Here is an 18,766-nt window from a genome sequence, read left to right as displayed (position 1 = left end):
GGATATCCCTTGACAATGAGGTCGTGTTACATGAAGTAATATCGGTGGCGGACCTAGTCAAGAGCAATAAGGCCATACCAGTTTCCAGCGGCGTCTAGTTTTACAAAGACAGACATAACACAATCTTGCGCCAATAAAGTGAATATGAGCAAACCCTAATTCACTTGCCCCCTTTGATGCAACAACCGTCAATTTCTGCCCCTTGTTGATTAAATGGACGACAAAACCACTTCCAGTGAACTCTGCTCTTCTACGCTTGATAAAGCAAGCCAAAGACAATCTCGCGCCAGAGTTAACCTCTCGCCCAAACACCCGCCCCCCCCAACCAAAGGCCGTCCATCAGCCAAAGTCCATCAGCCAAACTTCTTCTCAAACCTCTTGAGCATGCCGGTCACGCCGCGCTCGACTTTGCCAGCGCCCTCCTCCAGCTTGCCCCTAGTCTCCACCTTAGGCTTGTACTGACTCTCGGGGATGTAGAACTGCTGATGGACCGAGTACTCGCTCGCGGCAGGAGCAGCGGGGTTGTACGCCTGGGGCGCGGGAGCCGCCGCCGCCGCCGCACCGCCAGCGATTCTCGGAGGCGGAGAGCCCGGCGTGTAGCCGCCGGGGATGCTCGGCGGCGGCGAACCGGGCGTGTACCCCCCGGAAATCATGAAAGGGACCGCCGGGGTCGTGCTCTGCACGGGCATGGTGGCGGAGCGCGACAGCATGGGGTGGACGTTTGGATGCTGGGACAGGCCGAGGGGGTGTCCGCCGAGGGCGCCGAATCCCTGGGGCGCGAAGCCGGGAGACGTGACGCTGTGCTGGGGCGGGGCGGGGAATGAGGGCGCTCCGGGCGGGTTTTGGATGTTGGGCGGCGGGATGCCGGGGCTGAGGGGACCGCGGCCGCTGGGCACAAGCCCAGGGGAGAAGGGCGTCTGGGCGTCGTAGGCCATGGTCATGTGCAGGGGGTTCGCCACATCGTCATCGGGAGGAGGCGTCTTCTCGCGGTGCCGGACCTGCTCGGGCGCAGGGGGTGCGGCCGGGTTGTAGGCAATGGGAGCGAACTGGGGCGGGGGCGGGGGAGGAGTGAGGTCCCCGGCGCCGGAGAATGCAGAGAGCGGCGGGCCAGCAGAGGGAGCACCGCTGACGCTCGGCGTGCTGTAAGAGATGGTAGACGGCGGGGTGGCAACGGACGAGTCCGAGTCCGCGATGGCGGCCCGCTCAAGCTGCTGCACTACGGAGCTGACATCGGCCAGGTGGCGCGGCGGCGGGCCGGGCTCGTCGAGGACTTCGCATTGGGCCGGGGGGAGCACGCGCCGGATGCCATTGACAAACTCCAAAGCGTCCTGCTGGGTCCAGAAGTAGATGTCGAGCGAGTGCAGCTTGTAGTGGTACTTGTTCTGGTTGTGGGGGTCGTAGGTCGGGAGATGCCACTCCTCGTGACCGTCGACGTCGCCCACCGTCAGGGTCACGACGCACGACTTCTTGTACGAGTACTCGAGCTGGGTTTTGTCGAGGTCTAGCAATGCGTCGACGCAGGTTAGCTCTCATCCGATCCCTCGTCCAAACGAAATAGGCAGCATCTTACAGCCGTCAAAGGCGTCCTGGTCGTCGGTGCCCGGCTGGTTGGCGACCTCGAGGCGGGCGCGCGCCTGGTTCGCATCCTCAAAGAGGTAGATGTACGAGCCCTTGTCAAACCTGTGATGCTGCGGCTTGTCGGTTGGCGGGCCATAGAAGTAGTGGATGTCCCCGAAGCTGAGCTTGTTAGACCAAATAGCCACAGACGCCTTCAGTCCAGACAAGCAGGGAACAGACGGCCACTTACAGCGTGGCCACGTTGTCTTCCCCTGGCCGGGCAGCCATCTTTGCGGGCGAGCTCTACGAAGAGCTCCGCGTCGTCGTTTGTGGATATTGGTGGGCGACGCAGCCCGTGGAGAATGCCAAACGCTCACAACGTCGCAACGTCCGAATCCCCTCGTCTCGCGATCACCGGCATGCAATGGCAGGAAGAAGCCGTCTTGAACAATAGCCCGGATAGACGAGATCAGGACGAGGACATCGCATCGCAAATGAACAGATGCGAGGGGTAGGCAAGGTAGGTAGGGCAGGAGGTAGCTGCATCACCCAACATCACACACACCGTCACACAATCCGAGGCCCCAGGCCCAGTGCTGCCCTCTCATGCAGCGCCCGCCATTAGGCGGCTTTGGGGCTTTCCACTGTTCCCACGCAGCACTCGACATCACTCTGCCGGCAAATCAGCACCGCGGGGACATCGCATCGCAAATGAACAGATGCGAGGGGTAGGCAAGGTAGGTAGGGCAGGAGGTAGCTGCATCACCCAACATCACACACACCGTCACACAATCCGAGGCCCCAGGCCCAGTGCTGCCCTCTCATGCAGCGCCCGCCATTAGGCGGCTTTGGGGCTTTCCACTGTTCCCACGCAGCACTCGACATCACTCTGCCGGCAAATCAGCACCGCGGAGCAGTGGTGATCCCACTCCTAGTTCGCCCGACGGGAGGCCCGCAGCGGCATGGAGATGTGGCGGGCGGTCACATCAACTGGTCTGCTCGGCGCTTAATGGAGGGTGTCAAGCCAATTGGGATCGAGGCGGGGGAGGGGCCGCGAGACAGCTTGCCAAGGCCACCGCACGCTAGCCCGAGCTCGGGCCTCCTGCTTGAATCCTGAATCCCAATCCCTGTCGTCGGTTTTGCGTGGACAAAATTTGGCCGAACGCGACGACGGCGGAAAGACCCAAGCGAGCTCCGACTGCTCCGTGCCGAATTTTGTCACTGTCCCGACAACCGAACCGACGACGGCGCCGATATCCTCAGCGACAGGCTGTCTCCCGTCTCCCAGAGCAATTGAAGGCTAGGAGTGCCATTCTTTTCCTCCTCGATTCCTTCTTGAACCCAACTGTCGGGGATGTCAGTGGCCCCCAGAACCCCAACACCCTGACGACCGAGAAAAATACTTACTTGCCGGCAGTCTGCTCGACAGTCAGCAGTCTGCTCGACAGTCAAAACAGCTAACTCCATTCCCACCTCTGTCCTCGAGCCTGGGACACGCCTGTAATTTAGCGAAGGGAGACAACCACCCCGTCAACCCGCCTTCGAGGCAAACCCTTTCGGGTCTCTCATTCCTCCTAGATTCTCCGTGCCGCACACGGAAGCACACACACAACCCTTCAAAATGGGCATCCAGAGCATAGCGCACGCGTGCTCGCACCTGCAGAACGCGACGCGGGCGCGGCTGGGGCTCACGTCGCTGCCCAGCAACAAGTACAACCTCAACCTGGCGCTCGCGCTGCACCGGGCGGGGCTGGTGGGCAGCGTGACGCGGGGCGGGCCGCAGCCGCCGCCGATGGAGGCGCTGTCGTCGCTGGAGGCAGGGGGCGTGACGGAGCCGGTGACGACGGCCAACGTGGCGACGCGGCGGCTGTGGCTGGGGCTCAAGTACTGGGACAACGAGCCCGTGATCCGCAACGTCAAGGTCGTGAGCAAGCCGTCGCGCCTGGTGACGGCCGCGCTGCCCGCCCTCGAGCGCGTCAGCCGTGGCCTGCCCGCCGACCATCTCAAGGGCCTCAACCTCGGCGAGACCATGTTCCTGGCCACGGACCGGGGCGTGCTCGAGATCCGCGAGGCGCTGGCCAAGAAGGTCGGCGGCTTGGTGCTGTGCCGGGTGTCATGATGATGGCACTGCAGCGGCGGCAAACAGATCGGCAAACGGCTTTGAAAGAAACGTCGGAGAGGGAGGGATCCGAGTGGGTTGGGGAAGCTTCGCCTCTTCTCCCACACGGCAGGCTAGATGCTGTAAGATACAGATACTGTTTCCGTCACGCGGCGGAATCAGTTTGCACAGTTGGGGAGATTGTCTGGCAGAGGCAACAGGCGGTCTGAGCTTGCTGGAAGGCTCGAGATCCGCGTGGCACCAGAGTCGAGCTACTATGGCGACAGTTTACGACCAGCCGAATAAATATTGCTGTATATAAACCGTGTAACATATTGCTACAAGTCCAAGACAACTCATCACAGTCACCAAGCAGCTGAAACATTTCGAGAAAGAAAATTGAATAGTGATATTCTAATAAGTTGATCCTGGCCAACAGTTCTACTGGCCCGTAACCGACTCCTGCAAAGGCCGCCCCTTTTCTTCCACCAGGTATCATATAAGTTGGGGTCTCCATTAACACTACAACGTCCTATTTTTTGCGGCGACCGACGAAGAGAATTACAAAGTGATAGAAGGAATGCTATAATCGTACTCCAGCGCTGCTGTTTCGAAATACATTGTCCAGCATTAATCCACAGTAGTGCCAGACTCAGACTCGGCTCCTTTGGTTTTGGCGTCAGGGGCAACAACACTGTCGTCGGCCACGTCACCGGACTCGTCCTTCTCCGGCTCGTCGACCGCCACTTTTGTCTCGTGGGTTTCACCAGGGGCAGCTGTCTCGGTCGAAACTGCATTTCCAGGCTCTGACAGCTTTGCCTCGTCTGCTGCCTCGTCTGCTGCCTCGTCTGCTACCGCGTCTATCTTCTCTGCAGTCTGTTCGGTATTCTCCTCCAGCTGTACTGACTCGGGCAGTGCGGCTTCGTCCTTGACCTCTCCCTCAGCGGGCTCGGTAGCATCGATGGCAGGAGATGTAATTCCCTCAGACACTGGCGCTGCCTCTTCAGCAGCGCTCTGCTCCTCGTTTTTGGGCAGCGAGGCTTCGACTTTGTCCTGCTTTGCGATTTTTATCACCTCCCTTGCAGTGGAAGCCTGCTCCACCTCGGCCGCAACAGTGTCGGCGGTCGAGGCCTGTAGCTCTTGTGAAGACCCAGAGAGTCTTGCCCCGACTTTGGACGTATTCCTCTTGACACCACATTTGGCTTCTGGCTTGTTTGGCCCCTTCTTCGCCCCCGGAGCCAGGGACGGCTTGCGAGGTGGCGTTGTGGGCACCTTTTCGGCAGTCTTGGACGACGATGCTTGCGTGGGCCGCATCATGCGTGCGAGGAAACTCTCATCGACTTCCTTGTCTTTCTTGATGGGCGGGTGGTCCTTCGAGACCTGCTTTGGAGGGGGTCCCAGGCTCGGCCGTGGCCGATTGATAGTCGAGCTTTGCCTCTTAAGACCCCTCGTCTCGCCTGTTTTGGTTGAAGTTGCCACAGTCGAAATGCTACCCCTGCTAGGGGAGCGTCCAAGCGACTCGACAGTGTGAATGCCGCCGCTAGCCCGAGAAACGGACTGGCGCGGGACATTGACTTTGGACCCCGACGCGGCGGTATGCGTGGTCAAACTCGGTGGTAGGGTGACGGGGCGCGTTGGGGACTTGGGTTTGGGCTTAACAAATCCAGTACCTGACGGCGATGGCTGGAGAGGAGGGGGTCTCTTCAAGGACGATGATCTAGGTGCCTTTGGCGTACTGGCCAATGTTTTGGGGGTCGCAGCCTGCTCCGGCCGCGTCTTCCTCTCCTGGCTCTTGGCGGCTGGCTTCGGGGCTGTTGCTGTCGAGGGGGTGACAGGGCTTTTGGCATCTGTGGGAGACCTTGCCGACTTGGTCGTGGTCCGAACCGATGTCGGCACAGCCAGAGGCTTCGGTTTTGCTTTTGCTACTACCTTTGCCACGGCCTTGGGGGCCTCCTTGCCAAGTGTTTTGTGAGGCACTTTCTCGCGCGGTGTTGCGGAGCCTGCCGGGGGCGCCGTGTTCTTGTCGGCGGCCTTGTCTAGTCCCAGCCTCTTCGGCCCTTTTTCATTGGCCACGGGCGGTCTAGAATCTTGTATTTCCTGAGCAGGCAGAAGACCAGATGTCTCGCCAGTAGCTGTCCGAGGCGACTCTGGGATGGGCTGGTCTTTCAGGCTTGTCTTGGGCGATATTTTCGACATTGTGTCTGCGAAGACGTTTGACTGCTCTGCGACAGCAGGGGGTGATGTCACGTCAATCTCGCCGCTCAGTTTTCGTGTGGCCGAGAAGCTCGAGAAGCTCGAGTCCTGGCTGTTGTCCCGCTGCAGACCCATCCGCCCGTCTTTCTCAATTGCGATGAAGCTTGTTTTGACTCTGGAAAGGGGGCGAGGGGACTCGGTTCCGCCTGGAAGATAATGTTAGCCCCCTCGGCAGACTGAAAGAATACAATCGGCGTGCAAGCTACCGAATGGTCGGTATGCGGTTGGAAGCTAGAGCAGAAAGAGGTGCCTGCTCGCACGACTTCTCGAGGACAGCGGAGCGGGAGGGAAAGAGCTCACTTGATGGGATGCCAGGCGACCTCCCTCGTTCCGGTGGACTCGTATCCACCTTCTGTTCGAACATGGCCCTTAGGCCCTTAACGCCGCTCATGGCTGCGGTTTCGGTTGCGAGGCACTGCAAAGACGTTCCGAAGGGCCGGTCGGCGGTGTCTGGGTGGGCAGGTGGGTTGGAAGGAGCGACTTCCGCTGCCTGTCGCGGGTCTGGGCGGTGTCGAGCTCGAGAAAGACAGACCGTGTCCCAAATTTACCCCTTTTGGGCTTTTGGGCCTCCGCGCGCTTGACGCAGGAGAGACGCGCTGCAGCGCTGGGAGCTGGTCTTCCCCGCCACTCTGGTGGATGTGACCAATCTGAGAGCAGCTCTGAAGCTCTAAGAGCCCTTCGCAACAACAGATTTGCCAACAGTCAAGACTTTGAGTCAAGGGCTCGTGGGGTGACGATGGTAGCCGGAAGTGGACGATTTAAGCAAATGACATGAGCGGCGGACGAGAATAACTTGGCTTCTCGCAAGCACGGTGTAGTGCCACCCTAAAAAAGTGAGGTGCTTTCCATTAAATTAGGGCGCGCTTTCGGGGAGGTAGCTCAGGGGAGCTGGCACAGCGGGGACTTTCAGGGAGCTCCAATCCAATGGCCAGTGCATGCAGCTCCTGATGCAGGTCGCAGGAGGCTCGATTTGCTTATTTCTTCAGCAACTAAGGTGAAGGGAGAAAAATCAACACTTGTGCGCGATGGGCCGAGACTGAGGCAGCAATGGACATGGGCATGGGCATGCTTTTATTTCGACCATCAGAGGAGCCGCGGGAGCAGGCCGGCCGAGCTTTGGGACGGGTTTCAGGGGTCAGAAGCTGTGTCCTTTTTGGAATGGAAAATATGGCCACGGCTTCTTCACGTAGATTTGCTGTTCTTTCCCCGGGGCCCCTAGGCTGTTTTACTTGGGACCATTGAGGTCGTTTGCAATGCATCATCAGACCCCAAGGCCCAAATGTCTAGGACTCCCCACGACTTGTCACAACGCGCCGTAATTTCTTCCACCTGCGTTCACTCCCTAAGAAGCAAGTATCTGGCGATGCCAACAGCAGTTCATACTGCGTAACAGTCGAGCCATGCTTGCAGAGGGCACGACCTGGGCACAGCTTGGGCAGCACGCTGGATCCAACTCGAACAACTCGACAAGGCGCAGGGATAGCGTTGTCGTCCGCCTTCTCACGGCCCGTCGACCGCGTTTCAAGTGCTGTCATGCATTGGGCCCCCCCTTGGCACAGCTCTCACAGGAATTTCATTGGGCCTGGGTAATCGGGCGCCCCGTCTGATGTAGAAGCCATGCATCTTGGTCCTTGTCCTCCAAATCTACACGTGCGCCGACGCGGGAGCCGTCTTGTTTGATGTTTGTCGGCCAGTGAATCATCTGATAGTTGGAGTGGCACAGCTAGGGCACTGGCATCGAAAAGAGGAGCGATCATAAAAGACCAAGAAAGTTCTTGAAGTTTACCCCCTGCATTTCTACTCGTTTCAACCCCGGAACAAGCTGCCACCTGCGCGAACGGCTCCCAGTCCAACCCTAAATCGCTGCCCCACATCAATTAAGAGCTTCCCCGGAATATGCCGACGAAAGAGCTTTCAGCAAGGGTTAGGGGTTAGTGAGCTCCGATCCCGGCCAGCCGCTACCCGACGGCTCGTCACTCAGCTCCAGCTGAAGATGCGGGAGGGCTAAAAAAACCGCTGCGAGCCATCGATTTTCCGGGGAAGAATAAAGCCAATTGAACAGCAACCATGGCCGCCAGGACTCTCAGAATCGGTGAGCACCTCGAATGACGTCGTATTAACGCTAGGATATTCGCCTCTAACACTCCCGTAAGGCCTAATCCCCGGCGATGGCATCGGCAAGGAGGTCATCCCCGCTGGCCGGCGCCTTCTCGAGGCCCTGCCCGCGTCGCTGGGCCTGAAGTTCGAGTTCGTCAACCTGCGCGCCGGTTTCGAGACGTTCGAGCAGACGGGCGCGGCGCTGCCTGAGGAGACGGTGTCGGTGCTCCGGTCCGACTGCGACGGCGCGCTTTTTGGCGCCGTCAGCTCGCCATCGACGGCCGTCAAGGGCTACTCGTCGCCCATTGTCGCGCTGCGCAAGAAGCTGGACCTGTACGCCAACGTGCGGCCCGTCAAGACGGTGCTGACGGCGGCCAAGCCCATCGACATGGTCATTGTGCGCGAGAACACTGAGGACCTGTACGTCAAGGAGGAGAAGACGTACGACACGCCCGAGGGCAAGGTAGCCGAGGCCATCAAGCGCATCTCGCAACGCGCGAGCAGCCGCATCGCCACCATGGCTGGCGAGATCGCGCTGCGCCGCCAAAAGATCCGCGCCGCCGGCTCGCCCAGCATCCACCGCGGCCCGCTCGTCACCATCACGCACAAGTCCAACGTGCTGTCGCAGACCGACGGCCTGTTCCGGTCGACGGCGCGCGACTCCCTGGCCGCCGCCCGCTTCGAGTCGGTCGCCGTCGAGGAGCAGATTGTCGACTCCATGGTGTACAAGCTATTCCGCCAGCCCGAGGCCTACGACGTCATCGTGGCGCCGAACCTGTACGGCGACATTCTCTCGGACGGCGCCGCCGCCCTGGTGGGGTCGTTGGGCCTGGTGCCGAGCGCCAACGTGGGTGAGGGCTTCGCCATTGGCGAGCCGTGTCACGGCAGTGCGCCCGACATCATGGGCCAGGGCATCTCCAACCCCATCGCCACGCTGCGCAGCGCCGCGCTCATGCTCGAGTTCCTCAACGAGGAGGCCGCCGCCGCCGCCATCTACGCCGCCGTCGACGCCAACTTAGAAGAGGGCAAGTTCTTGAGCCCCGACCTTGGCGGCACGGCCAAGACGGAGGAGGTGCTCCATGACATTCTCAGACGGCTGTAGACGGCAGTGGACACTGTCTATATATCCGGATGATCTAGCCCTATCTTTCATTGTGTTGTACATAGTAATACGGACTCGTGGATAGACAAAAATTTCACCTTTGCTTCGATGAAAAGAGTCTACACTTGGGCCACAAGATAATTCTTCCTAGACTGAGTCGAGTGGTAAATTGTGAAATCTCTATTTACTATCTCCTCGACCTCGGTTCGTTTCTGGGCTAGATAGAGAACTTGTTCGAGGTACATACAAACGAACGCCCCCGGAGGGCCGCCGGAGGCAAGAAAGAAAGCCCAGGCCGTTCAGCTACCCCTTCCTAACAGGCATCCAACTATTCTACTATCATCCGATCACCAAGTATGACGTGAGCCGCCGTGAGAGTAGGGACTATTGTTCTAATTTAGTGTGCGGCTGCTGCCGCCAACTGCCCCGAAGATGATAATACATACACACCACCCCGCGGTCCCACGGCAGCAGCGGAATCATACACATCCATAAATATATATACATACAGAGTCTTCATAATGAGCCCAGGCGCGCCTCCACGCCTGTAGCTGCTTGCCTCGTGTGCCCCTTTTCAGTGTAGAGAAGGGACCGGGCCCGTCTTTGTTTATCCCAAAAAGAAACGCGCAAGCACGGCACTCGTCCAGCTCTATGCTGGAAGAGCTGCCTTGCCTAGAGACGGAACCCACACTCTGTTCTAGATTGCAGTTTCGTATGATCGCAAACAGATATCCACCCTACTCCCTGGGGTAGAGGTATTCATGTTTGCGTAAAATTGTGTCGTCAAGCAGAACCAGATTACTTGTTTCGCTTCGCCTCCAGTTCCTTCTGGTATTTGGAAACGAGCTCTTTCCTGCAAAGTTGTTAGCTTGGCCACCCAGGCCACGAGTAAAGAGACAGGATAACTTACTGCAGATGTGGCGGCGCTGCGGCATAGTGGCTAAACTCCATGCTAAACTCGCCCTTGCCCTGTGTGGCGGCCCGCAGGTGCGAGCTGAAGCCGAACATGGCGTTAAGGCTGCAGTCAGCAACCATTGTGAAATCGTCGGCGCCGACTTCGGTGTCCACGATTGTGCCGCGCTTGTTCATCAGCATGAGAATGTTGCCCTGGAACTCGACGGGGGCCGTAATGGTTGTCTTCATCAGAGGCTCGAGAACCTGGCCCCCGGCGTCATCGAAGGCCTTCTTGAAGGCCATCTGCGTTGCTAGGTTGAAGGCATAGTCACTAGAGTCGGTGACGTGCGTTGCGCCGTCCGTGACCACCATGTGTGCGCCGATAACTTTGTGGCCCAGGAGCGGGCCCCTCTGGCAGACCTCCTCAAAGCCCTTGCCGCAGGCAGATAGGAACTTGTCTGGGATGGTGCCGCCGACCACCTTAGTCTCGAACTTGTTGTCCTCGCGATTCTCCTCATTCGGCCCGATCCAGCCCAAAACACGGGCATAGTCGCCGGGGCCGCCGGACTGGCGCTTCAGCAGGTAGTCGAATTCTGTGCGGGTGTTGATGGTTTCCCGGTAGGCAACGCGCGGCTGCCCGGTCTCGCAATCGACCTTGTACTCGCGGCGCAGGCGCTCGACATAAATGTCCAGGTGGAGTTCGCCCATGCCACTGATGATAGTCTCTTCAGACTCCTCGTCGACGTGCAGTCTGAAGGTAGGGTCTTCCCGCATGAAGCGGTTCATGGCTTTGCTGAAGCCATCGGCGTCGCTGCTCCGCTTAGGCTTGATGCTGAGCGACATGACGGCATCGGGGACGAACATGGAGCTCATGCCGTAGGGCAGGCGGCCATCGGTAAATGTGTCACCCGACGCGCATTCTACGCCAAAGACGGCGCAAATCTCGCCGGCTCCAATTTCAGCGACGTCCTCCATCTCGTTGGAGTGCATGCGCACGATACGCGGGATGCGGACCTTCTTGTTGGTGCGCGAGTTGAAGAGGTAGGTGCCCTTCTTGAGAGACCCCTGGTAGACGCGCAAGTAGGTGACCTGGCCGTAGGGGTTCTCTTCCAGCTTGAAGGCGAGGCCGACAAAGGGCATCGAGTTGTAGGGGACGAGCTCCACGGGCGCCTCGCCTTTCGAGAGGTCAAGGGCCATGTTTGTGATGTTGGACGGGTTCGGAAGATAGTCGCAGACGGCATCCAGCATGGGCTGGACAGCCTTGTCGGCAAGCGCAGACCCCATCAGCACGGGTGTGAACTTTCGCGCAATGGTTGCCCTTCGAATTGCCGCTTTGATCTGTAGGTTGGTGGGAACCTTCTCGTCCAGAAACATCTCTGCCATCTCGTCGTCCACGTCGGCCAGCTTTTCGATCAGCTCCTGCCGTTTCTCCTCCGCAAGCTCCTTGAGCTCGGCTGGGATTTCCTTGGAGACCTTGACGTTGATGCCCCGCTGTCCGTCATTCCGGATGGCCCTCATCTCGATCAGGTCGACGACGCCCTCAAACTCCTTCTCCACGCCAATGGGGATCTGGATCGCTGCGGCGGGGATCTTGAGCTTATTGTTGATCTGCTCTACCGCCTTGAACGGGTTCGCTCCCATGCGGTCCATCTTGTTCACGAAGCTGATCCGCGGGACGTCGTACCGCTTCATCTGCCTGTCGACAGTGATAGTCTGACTCTGCACGCCGCTGACGGCACAGAGGACCATCACAGCACCATCTAGCACTCGCATCGCTCTCTCGACCTCGATGGTGAAGTCGATATGTCCTGGGGTGTCAATCAGGTTGATGTGGTATGTCTCGTCCTTGTCGTCCTCCTTCTTAATCCAGTCCGCAAAGGTAGCAGCGGACTGGATCGTAATGCCTCTCTCCCTTTCGAGCTCCATCGAGTCCATCTTGGCGCCGACGCCGTCACGGCCTCGAACCTCGTGGATCGCCTTAACTCGCCCGGTATAGTACAGGATGCGCTCCGTCACGGTAGTCTTGCCACTGTCGATGTGTGCCTAGTCCAAGTTCAGTATCTATGCTGCCGGGGAGGCTAATTGCCCAAGCACGCCCATTCCACGTACTGCAATGCCAATATTCCGGACCTGGGATAGCCGCTTTATTTCTTCGGGGGTCATACGGGCAGCCGCCGCCTCGGGCGACATCTTCGCCGCGAGCTCTTTTGCTTGCCGGAGACTAGAGGTCAACTTGTCAGCCCAGATTTTCTGGAGATTTGCGTCACGGCGAGCCAGAAGTAGATACTCACGCATCTTCGGCGGCGCTGATAGCAGCCGTCCTGTAGTTGGTGATGCTGAAGTGGCGGCGGTTCCCAAGCAGCGTTGGCAGTGCTGGGGCCACTCGCGACGACGTCGTGTTGATGGCGGCGCGACAGCCCAGGCTGAAATAACGGACGCCATGGCTCGGTCCGACAGTGCGGCCGCTATTAAGCGTAGCCACAGCCCGTATCACCCTCATCTTCACATACAACGAAAGAGTTAAAGGAATGGCTAGGAAGTAAAGGTTGGGATTTCCAAGCCAGCATCTGTCGAGCACTGCACCGCTGGATCAACTGCTTCGCGATTTTTTTAGTGGGGCCAAAGCTTCAGTTCGGGCAGTTGCAGGGGTCCCATGCGGCCATCCCTGTAGGTACATTCCTCCTACAAGCCCCTGACATTCGAAGTCCAGTATCGCGCCAACGACTGATGAAAAGTGCGTGATAACTCAATGTAATTCAGGTGGTCCGTCACCTCTCTCTGTATATTCAACAATGTGCATACGGAGGGCGGTATTTGCAAGTCATGAACCAAACTCCGATATCCTAAGCGTCATTTTCCCCGCCCCCTTGAATGCAAGCCGAATGCCACGATCTCCCGGAACAACCCAGTGTTTATTGTATTAAACGCCCTTCCAATGCCCAACCTAATGCAACCCATCCAAACATCAATAGCCACTACACATTTAGATTTTCAATAATATGTTCTGTAACCAAACATCTAGTTTTCGTAGAATGAATCGTAGTTGGCCACTTTGGCTCCATCAGGACCGGCTGCCGATGTTCGAGCCGTGACGGGCAAGGTCACAGCTGCCTCCGAGTCTAAAGCCCCAAGAATATGCCAGAGCCTAGCATCGCAAACGTAGTAGAGATTCCTAGCACGAAGATCTGAGAAGTTTCCAGGGCCGTCGGCATTCCCGGAGCTGGGTTGTTGGTGGCAGAGCCGTTCGTAAACCCGGCACTAGCATCATAGGCTGGGCTGGTCATCGATGGCCTTTGCGTGGCCTCGTTCTGGTTAGGCGCAATGGTCGCCGTGGGAATCTGTGCGCCGTTGCTGGCGAATGCTATAATGTTGCTCTTCGTCGAATTGAAGTCTGTTTGTGCAATGCCAATCTCGTTGTTGACCAGGTCATATACGACATATGCCGATCGCAGGAACGTGTCGCCAAGAAGGTAGGGCGCAGAGGTGAAGTTTTGGATACCAAACTCGCAGGCGTCCTGGCCAGCGTAGATGCCCGTCTTGAAAGTCGGAGGCCGCCCCGATGTCAGGTCGAGAACCAGCTCGTCCATTCGCACCTTGATTCGAGGGCCGTCGGGGCCCGCAAAGCCAAAGGTAAAGTAACCCTTGCTGTTAGCCATGTCGCAGGGGATGACAGCCAGTTGAAACTGTTGCGAATAAATTGCGCCGACCTCCTTCCAAACCTCCTTAGCAAGATCGGTGGGGAGGTACGACAGCGTGGTGCCAGAGTCGAGTACAACCGGAATTGGAAACGCGCGAGAAGTAAGATTGTCGTTGCCGCTGGGGCTAGAAGCTTCTAGCGAAGTCATTGCTACTAGAAATGACGTGAAGACTTTGTTGGTTGGGTAGATTTTGATGCTGGTCAGGTCGCCAACGTATTTTTCAGTGTCGACGCCGCCAAAGAGAATGTTTCCCGCGCTTGAATCTGAGAGGTGTTAAGCCTCGTCTCCTCTGCCAAAGGGAGACAACATACCCAAATCGTTCAACCACAGACTGTAAGCAATGGTGTTGATGAGTCCCTCGTCCATCATGTTCACGGGCAGATTGGGGTAAGCGGACGAGGTCGACTGTGTGTTCCCAACAATGGCCTCGTTCATCGCATATCCAACCCCGACCAGGCCATAAGTGATATCGGTAGTGATACCTAAGCCCATTGTCATATTCTGCACCGTGGCACCGCCAATCTCAAAATCGTCGGTAAAGTAGTCGCCTTTAGAGGAACTTCCGTCTACGTACGAAATATCAAACTCGCCCGGCCCCACAACGTCGAAGGTGCTTGACTTGTTTGGATTGACTGCGCTGCTGTTAGTGAAGTAGCAGGGAGTAAGAGTAACCAGTGGCTTGACGTACATGTCCCGAGGCTGCACCCCCCGAAGTCGGTCTCGGTCTCCCTGCATACCGCCGCACTCGAGTCGGGCACCCAGATATCGCTGCTGCCAGTGTCCAGTTGCAGCGTCAGGCTCTGCGAAGGAGTCCCCAGCCGACACGTCGCGAAATACCCGCCTCTAGCCTCTTCGTTCGAGATAATTTCTTCGTATGTCGACCCACGTCTCTGCAACTTCGAGGGGTCTTGGGCAACATGGCGCTTCTGGATGTCCCACAGCACGACGCCGTTCCCGGCACTGGCCAGAACGACCGCTGCGAATAGCGAGCCCGCGGCCCCGGCGATGGAACACTTCATGGTTGGAGATTGATAGATGCGAATAGCAACTGTGCAGCTCGATTTAGGCGGGCCAGGCTCGAGGTAGATGTCTGTTTGTCGAGTGTCTGGTGCCTAGCGACATCGACAGTAAGGAAGATTGCTTTGGTGGTATTGGCTTTTATAGGAAGTTTGTGAATCGTCTGGACGAAAACCGCCAAAAAGAGTGACCAGGTAAGAGAAAACGCGGCCGGATCATGCAAGAGCAAGAGTTGCGATGTCCATCATCCAAGGCCGCAGAGCGAGGTTCGGAGGAATGTCAGGCAAAGTGTCGTCAATAGCACACCGGCCTACCAAGAAGACCATGGGAATACACCAGATAGGGAGGCGAAAAATGGGAGCTGAAAAGAGGTAGGACTGAACGAAGGAAGGAAATATGTCAAGATGCCGGGCAACGGGGGCTCTCTAGGACAGCCAGGACAGCTGCGGGAAGTCGCAGCCTACGTTGCAACTGCCTCACATGATGAAATATGGCCATGGACAGAAATCTGGAGGGAGGGCGGCTCTTGAGCCCTAATGCCGCTTCCCGTTCCACCAAAGGGTCAACGCCATGCCGTGGCGGCCGCGTCGTCATTGACGCCAACCCGTCCATGTAAGAGAGGGCCGGGGTATGCGTTCAGGGTCCATCTGCACTAGCATGGTGGAGAAGCAGGAGCTCTGCCCCGGACAGCGAGTCGCAGCAGAGAGAAACAGGACATGAGGCTGAAATGCACCAGAATGCAGGGCAGATGACGAAGCCGCGCCGCTGGTTTGGCGCCGTCGACTTGTAGCCCAGAAACTCTGTTTGCAAGCGGCTCGTCGCGCAGAGTCCGAGCCAAGCTCCGTCTTCTAGTCAAGTCCGATACGAGATCTGGTAGGCAACATGCCCACTCGTACTTGTACTGTACCTTCAGATTACCAATGGGGTGGAAAGGGCAGTGGCAACTGCTTCTTCTGTTGGCTGCGTTGAGCTTGCCTGCATGTCTGATGCATGAAAAGGACGCTCGATTCCAGGTTTGAGGCTCGAGGCTCACTGCAGACGACGAGTTTGGGCTGCAAAAACGGCTGCTGTCGTTGTCGGACGGGCCAATCAAACACGAATTTGCTTTCTCGAGGCGACGAGTCCTTTGCACAAAGGTCGTTGTTGCTCCATCACGCTCGAGTCTCAAGGGTGTGGAGTTGAGACAATTAACGCCAAGACTCGAGTTTCACCTCACAAGCTTTTGCTGTGGCTAATCAGACACGCCGACGCCTAACGACAGTGATCGGCGGGTCTTTCCGAGCTCACCAGAGGCGTAAAATTTGAAGCGCCTTGCGACCAGACATCCAGGCTGCCGTACCAATAAATATTGCAGCTGTGCATAATTTAGGTGCCTACCTACGCTGATAGGGAAAGTCAACGCCGAGATGCCGATACCAAGGATTTTCTGCGGTTTCAACACACCAGCGAGCGCACTGTCATCCGAGCCTCGGGATTTACGGTGTTTATCAACATGGCGGTCATGGAAGGAGTACCCACCCGTAGCTATTTGCTCGCTGTAAACCCCCCACCGGGAATGTTCTCACGGAGGCCACCGGCGGAATACGACGTAGGATGCTCAGTGTTTCACTGTCTAACCAAAGGGATTATAACGGAACTCGTAGAGAAAGGGAAAAAACTTTTGCCAGCCCGTCTCTCAGACCAAGTGGTCGTTTTTGCTAGCCCGCCTCTCAGACCAAGCGGTCGTTGATATACAATTCCAGCTGTTCGAGCGCCTGGTTCAGAACCCCGGTCTCGCAAACGTACCCCAGCCGGATGAATCCCTTAAAGTCTTTTCCGAGACCAAAACAAACGCTGCCCGGCATTACCAGGACCTTGGTCTTCTCCAACAAGTCCAGGACAAATTCAGAGTCATCCACAGGCACGCCCTTCTTTCTGAACTGAATGAGAGCCGTTGTGCCCGCAGTCGGCTTCACCCAAGAACATACCGAGCCGTGCCGTTCTACCAGGGCGCTCAGCGACGCCAGGTTCGTCTGCGCGAGAGCCGTGTTCCTCTTCAGGAGCGCCGGCAGCACCAGGTTGGAGAGGGCATAGGTGGCAATCTGGTCGTCGAGCTGCGAGACGCTGATGGTAGTGTAATCTCGGGCGGCCAGCACGGCTTCGATGATGCCGGCGTCCCGCGAGGCTATCCACCCGATCCGTATCCCGGCCAGAGCAAACGCCTTGGACATGGACCCCGTCACGACCGCTTTCTCGTATCCTAGCGCAAGGATCGACGGCGGCGCTTCTTGCCCTTCCGGGAGTGAATGGTAGAGGGGACTATACACCTCGTCCGAGAGGATGATGATGCCTCGCGGTTCGGCAAACGCAACGAGCGCTTTAAGCACCAACGTCGGTATGACTTGGCCCAGGGGGTTGTTCGGATTGTTGATTACGATCATCTGTATTTCTTGTTAATAACGGCTCCCAGTGACACCATACTGAGCTGTCTGTGTGGGCGTAGGCCAACCTTGGTGTTGGTCTTCACCAACTTTTCGAGATCTCCAATGTCCGGGATATAGCCGTTTTCTTCCTTCAACGCCCACAACGACACCTCGGCCCCAAGGCTTTCTGGGACGGCGTACAGTTGCTGGTACGTGGGATAGACACAGATGACGTGGTCCCCGGGGCCGACTAGAGTGTAGAAGAGCAAGAAGTTGGCGACGATGGCCCCCTGCGTAATAACGACACCCTCGGCCGACAAAGGGGTTAGAGATGGCCTGTCAAAAAGAGAGGCGACATTCTGGCGGAGAGCCTGCGAGCCGCGTATGGCGCCGTAGGTCAACTTTGTTGACAGAGCCAGAGGGCCTGGTGCATTCTCGTCTTTGCACAGGGCTACAAGGTCATCAATTGACACGGACGCAGCGCAGGTCTCGGCGACATTGAGCACTCCTGGCGTTGTCTCGTAACGGTCCATCCACTGCTCGACCTCGAAGGGGTTGATCTTGACCATTTTGCTGGTGGATGGTGACTGGTAAGGGGCAAGCACACGGGGCAAGCACACAACGGGTTGAACGTTGTGTTCTAGTGGCTCCCAAGTATATCGGGATGACTGCAATTCAAGTATCGTCCAGCTTAATCCTCTTTATTGACTGGGAATGTATTAATTGTAAAGCTACAGAGCCGCTTAGCTGAGTCTCGCCCTCAGAAGACATGGCCACGCGCAATGCAAAGCGCAGGGCGCGCCTTGTTCCTTGGGTTGGTGAAAATGTATTGAGAGGGCAGATAGAGAACGATGGTTGTCACCGAAACACAAACGATTGGCAACTAAAACTAGAACGCATGATCCATACCGCATCAGGAACATATGGGTTTCCTTCATAGTCGTTGGTCACGTCGATTCAATTCGATCTCTCTTTGTTCCATTGCATCGTGGGGCCTGGGAATGTTACCCGCTGATAACATGGAGAGAGACCTGAGAGGGGCACTCGACGGGTTCCTGTAGGCGGGATGTGCTGACCTAGAACCGAAGCCCACCAACCAGAGCAACCGCCAGAGAAACGTTCCCCCGACTCTCAGCCACGCACCCAAAGCCCTCCGATGTCCGATCGGGCAGGTTGCAGTGGCTGAGGTGGCATGTCATTGCTCCGCTCCAGGTGCCCGGCAAGCGAACCCCGACATCACCACTTATTCCCTCTTGGGGAACCCCAACATAGGCAACCGTGGTAGTGCCTTTATTGGCCCATCACTGCCCTCATCTAGTGTCTAGCTTTGTGTGCCGTTGCTAGCCTTCGATTCCTTCAACTACAGATTATCCGTAATTGTTTTGGCTTTCGGCAGACGTGGCGGCAAACGGTGGCGTAACCTAGCTTCGCTGCCTGGTGGTGCGATTAAGTCACAGGTCCAGCAGGTGAAAGGTGGCCCCAGCTGTTAAACCGCGTCGTTGGGTTGTTAGCGCGGAATACGGAATAGCCTGCCGCCAAACGCTTGCTGCTGCCGAGCCGAGCTCTAGGTCTCGACGGCAGCTCCGAGTCCCCTACCACTACATAGTCAATCGACACGCCTACTTCTTGCTGCGTCAGGCCAGGTTCG

At 57.5% G+C, this 18,766-nt stretch overlaps 7 protein-coding genes across 7 annotated transcripts; 2 read left to right on the top strand and 5 right to left on the bottom strand.

Annotated features, from left to right (window-relative positions):
- Positions 1-353: 353 nt before the first annotated feature.
- Positions 354-1,845, bottom strand: B0T26DRAFT_671257 (uncharacterized protein; the record flags this gene model as incomplete). Its single annotated transcript, XM_060439297.1, has 3 exons — positions 354-1,501; positions 1,571-1,737; positions 1,808-1,845. The coding sequence occupies 3 exons, from the start codon at positions 1,843-1,845 to the stop codon at positions 354-356; spliced, it is 1,353 nt and encodes a 450-aa protein (XP_060303937.1).
- A 1,333-nt stretch (positions 1,846-3,178) lies between these two features.
- On the top strand, positions 3,179-3,676 carry B0T26DRAFT_737517 (ribosomal protein S8-like protein; the record flags this gene model as incomplete). Its single annotated transcript, XM_060443455.1, has 1 exon — positions 3,179-3,676. One exon carries the CDS (start codon positions 3,179-3,181, stop codon positions 3,674-3,676), a length of 498 nt encoding a protein of 165 aa, XP_060303936.1.
- A 1,197-nt stretch (positions 3,677-4,873) lies between these two features.
- Positions 4,874-5,401, bottom strand: B0T26DRAFT_626906 (uncharacterized protein; the record flags this gene model as incomplete). Its single annotated transcript, XM_060436193.1, has 1 exon — positions 4,874-5,401. A coding segment is annotated over one exon (528 nt), but the record flags the coding sequence as incomplete, so codon positions are not given.
- Positions 5,402-7,892: 2,491 nt separating this feature from the next.
- On the top strand, positions 7,893-9,446 carry B0T26DRAFT_690677 (uncharacterized protein). Its single transcript, XM_060441088.1, has 2 exons — positions 7,893-8,000; positions 8,062-9,446. The coding sequence occupies exons 1-2, from the start codon at positions 7,976-7,978 to the stop codon at positions 9,105-9,107; spliced, it is 1,071 nt and encodes a 356-aa protein (XP_060303934.1). The 5' UTR covers positions 7,893-7,975; the 3' UTR covers positions 9,108-9,446.
- Positions 9,447-9,905: 459 nt separating this feature from the next.
- On the bottom strand, positions 9,906-12,501 carry B0T26DRAFT_746881 (elongation factor G, mitochondrial; the record flags this gene model as incomplete). Its single annotated transcript, XM_060444758.1, has 4 exons — positions 9,906-9,960; positions 10,018-12,044; positions 12,111-12,222; positions 12,293-12,501. 4 exons carry the CDS (start codon positions 12,499-12,501, stop codon positions 9,906-9,908), a joined length of 2,403 nt encoding a protein of 800 aa, XP_060303933.1.
- Positions 12,502-13,120: 619 nt separating this feature from the next.
- B0T26DRAFT_632255 (aspartic peptidase domain-containing protein) lies at positions 13,121-14,718 on the bottom strand (the record flags this gene model as incomplete). The annotated part of the gene is made up of 3 exons (XM_060436429.1): positions 13,121-13,962; positions 14,011-14,331; positions 14,388-14,718. The coding sequence occupies 3 exons, from the start codon at positions 14,716-14,718 to the stop codon at positions 13,121-13,123; spliced, it is 1,494 nt and encodes a 497-aa protein (XP_060303932.1).
- A 1,707-nt stretch (positions 14,719-16,425) lies between these two features.
- B0T26DRAFT_746879 (pyridoxal phosphate-dependent transferase) lies at positions 16,426-17,687 on the bottom strand (the record flags this gene model as incomplete). Its single annotated transcript, XM_060444757.1, has 2 exons — positions 16,426-17,136; positions 17,205-17,687. The coding sequence occupies 2 exons, from the start codon at positions 17,685-17,687 to the stop codon at positions 16,426-16,428; spliced, it is 1,194 nt and encodes a 397-aa protein (XP_060303931.1).
- Positions 17,688-18,766: the final 1,079 nt, after the last annotated feature.

Source organism: Lasiosphaeria miniovina (genome assembly GCF_030549165.1).
Source record: "Lasiosphaeria miniovina strain SMH2392-1A chromosome Unknown B0T26scaffold_1, whole genome shotgun sequence".
NCBI lineage: Eukaryota > Fungi > Ascomycota > Sordariomycetes > Sordariales > Lasiosphaeriaceae > Lasiosphaeria > Lasiosphaeria miniovina.
Note: the sequence above shows the minus strand (reverse complement) of the source record. Positions and strands in the feature narration are given on the sequence as shown.

What these genes read in the sequence shown, in the direction of transcription:
- B0T26DRAFT_690677 (XM_060441088.1), top strand. Translation starts at nt 7,976, where the DNA reads ATGGCCGCCAGGACTCTCAGAATCG. An exon ending in CGCCAGGACTCTCAGAATCG is followed by an intron (nt 8,001 to 8,061) that starts GTGAGCACCTCG and finishes CACTCCCGTAAG; the next exon opens with GCCTAATCCCCGGCGATGGC.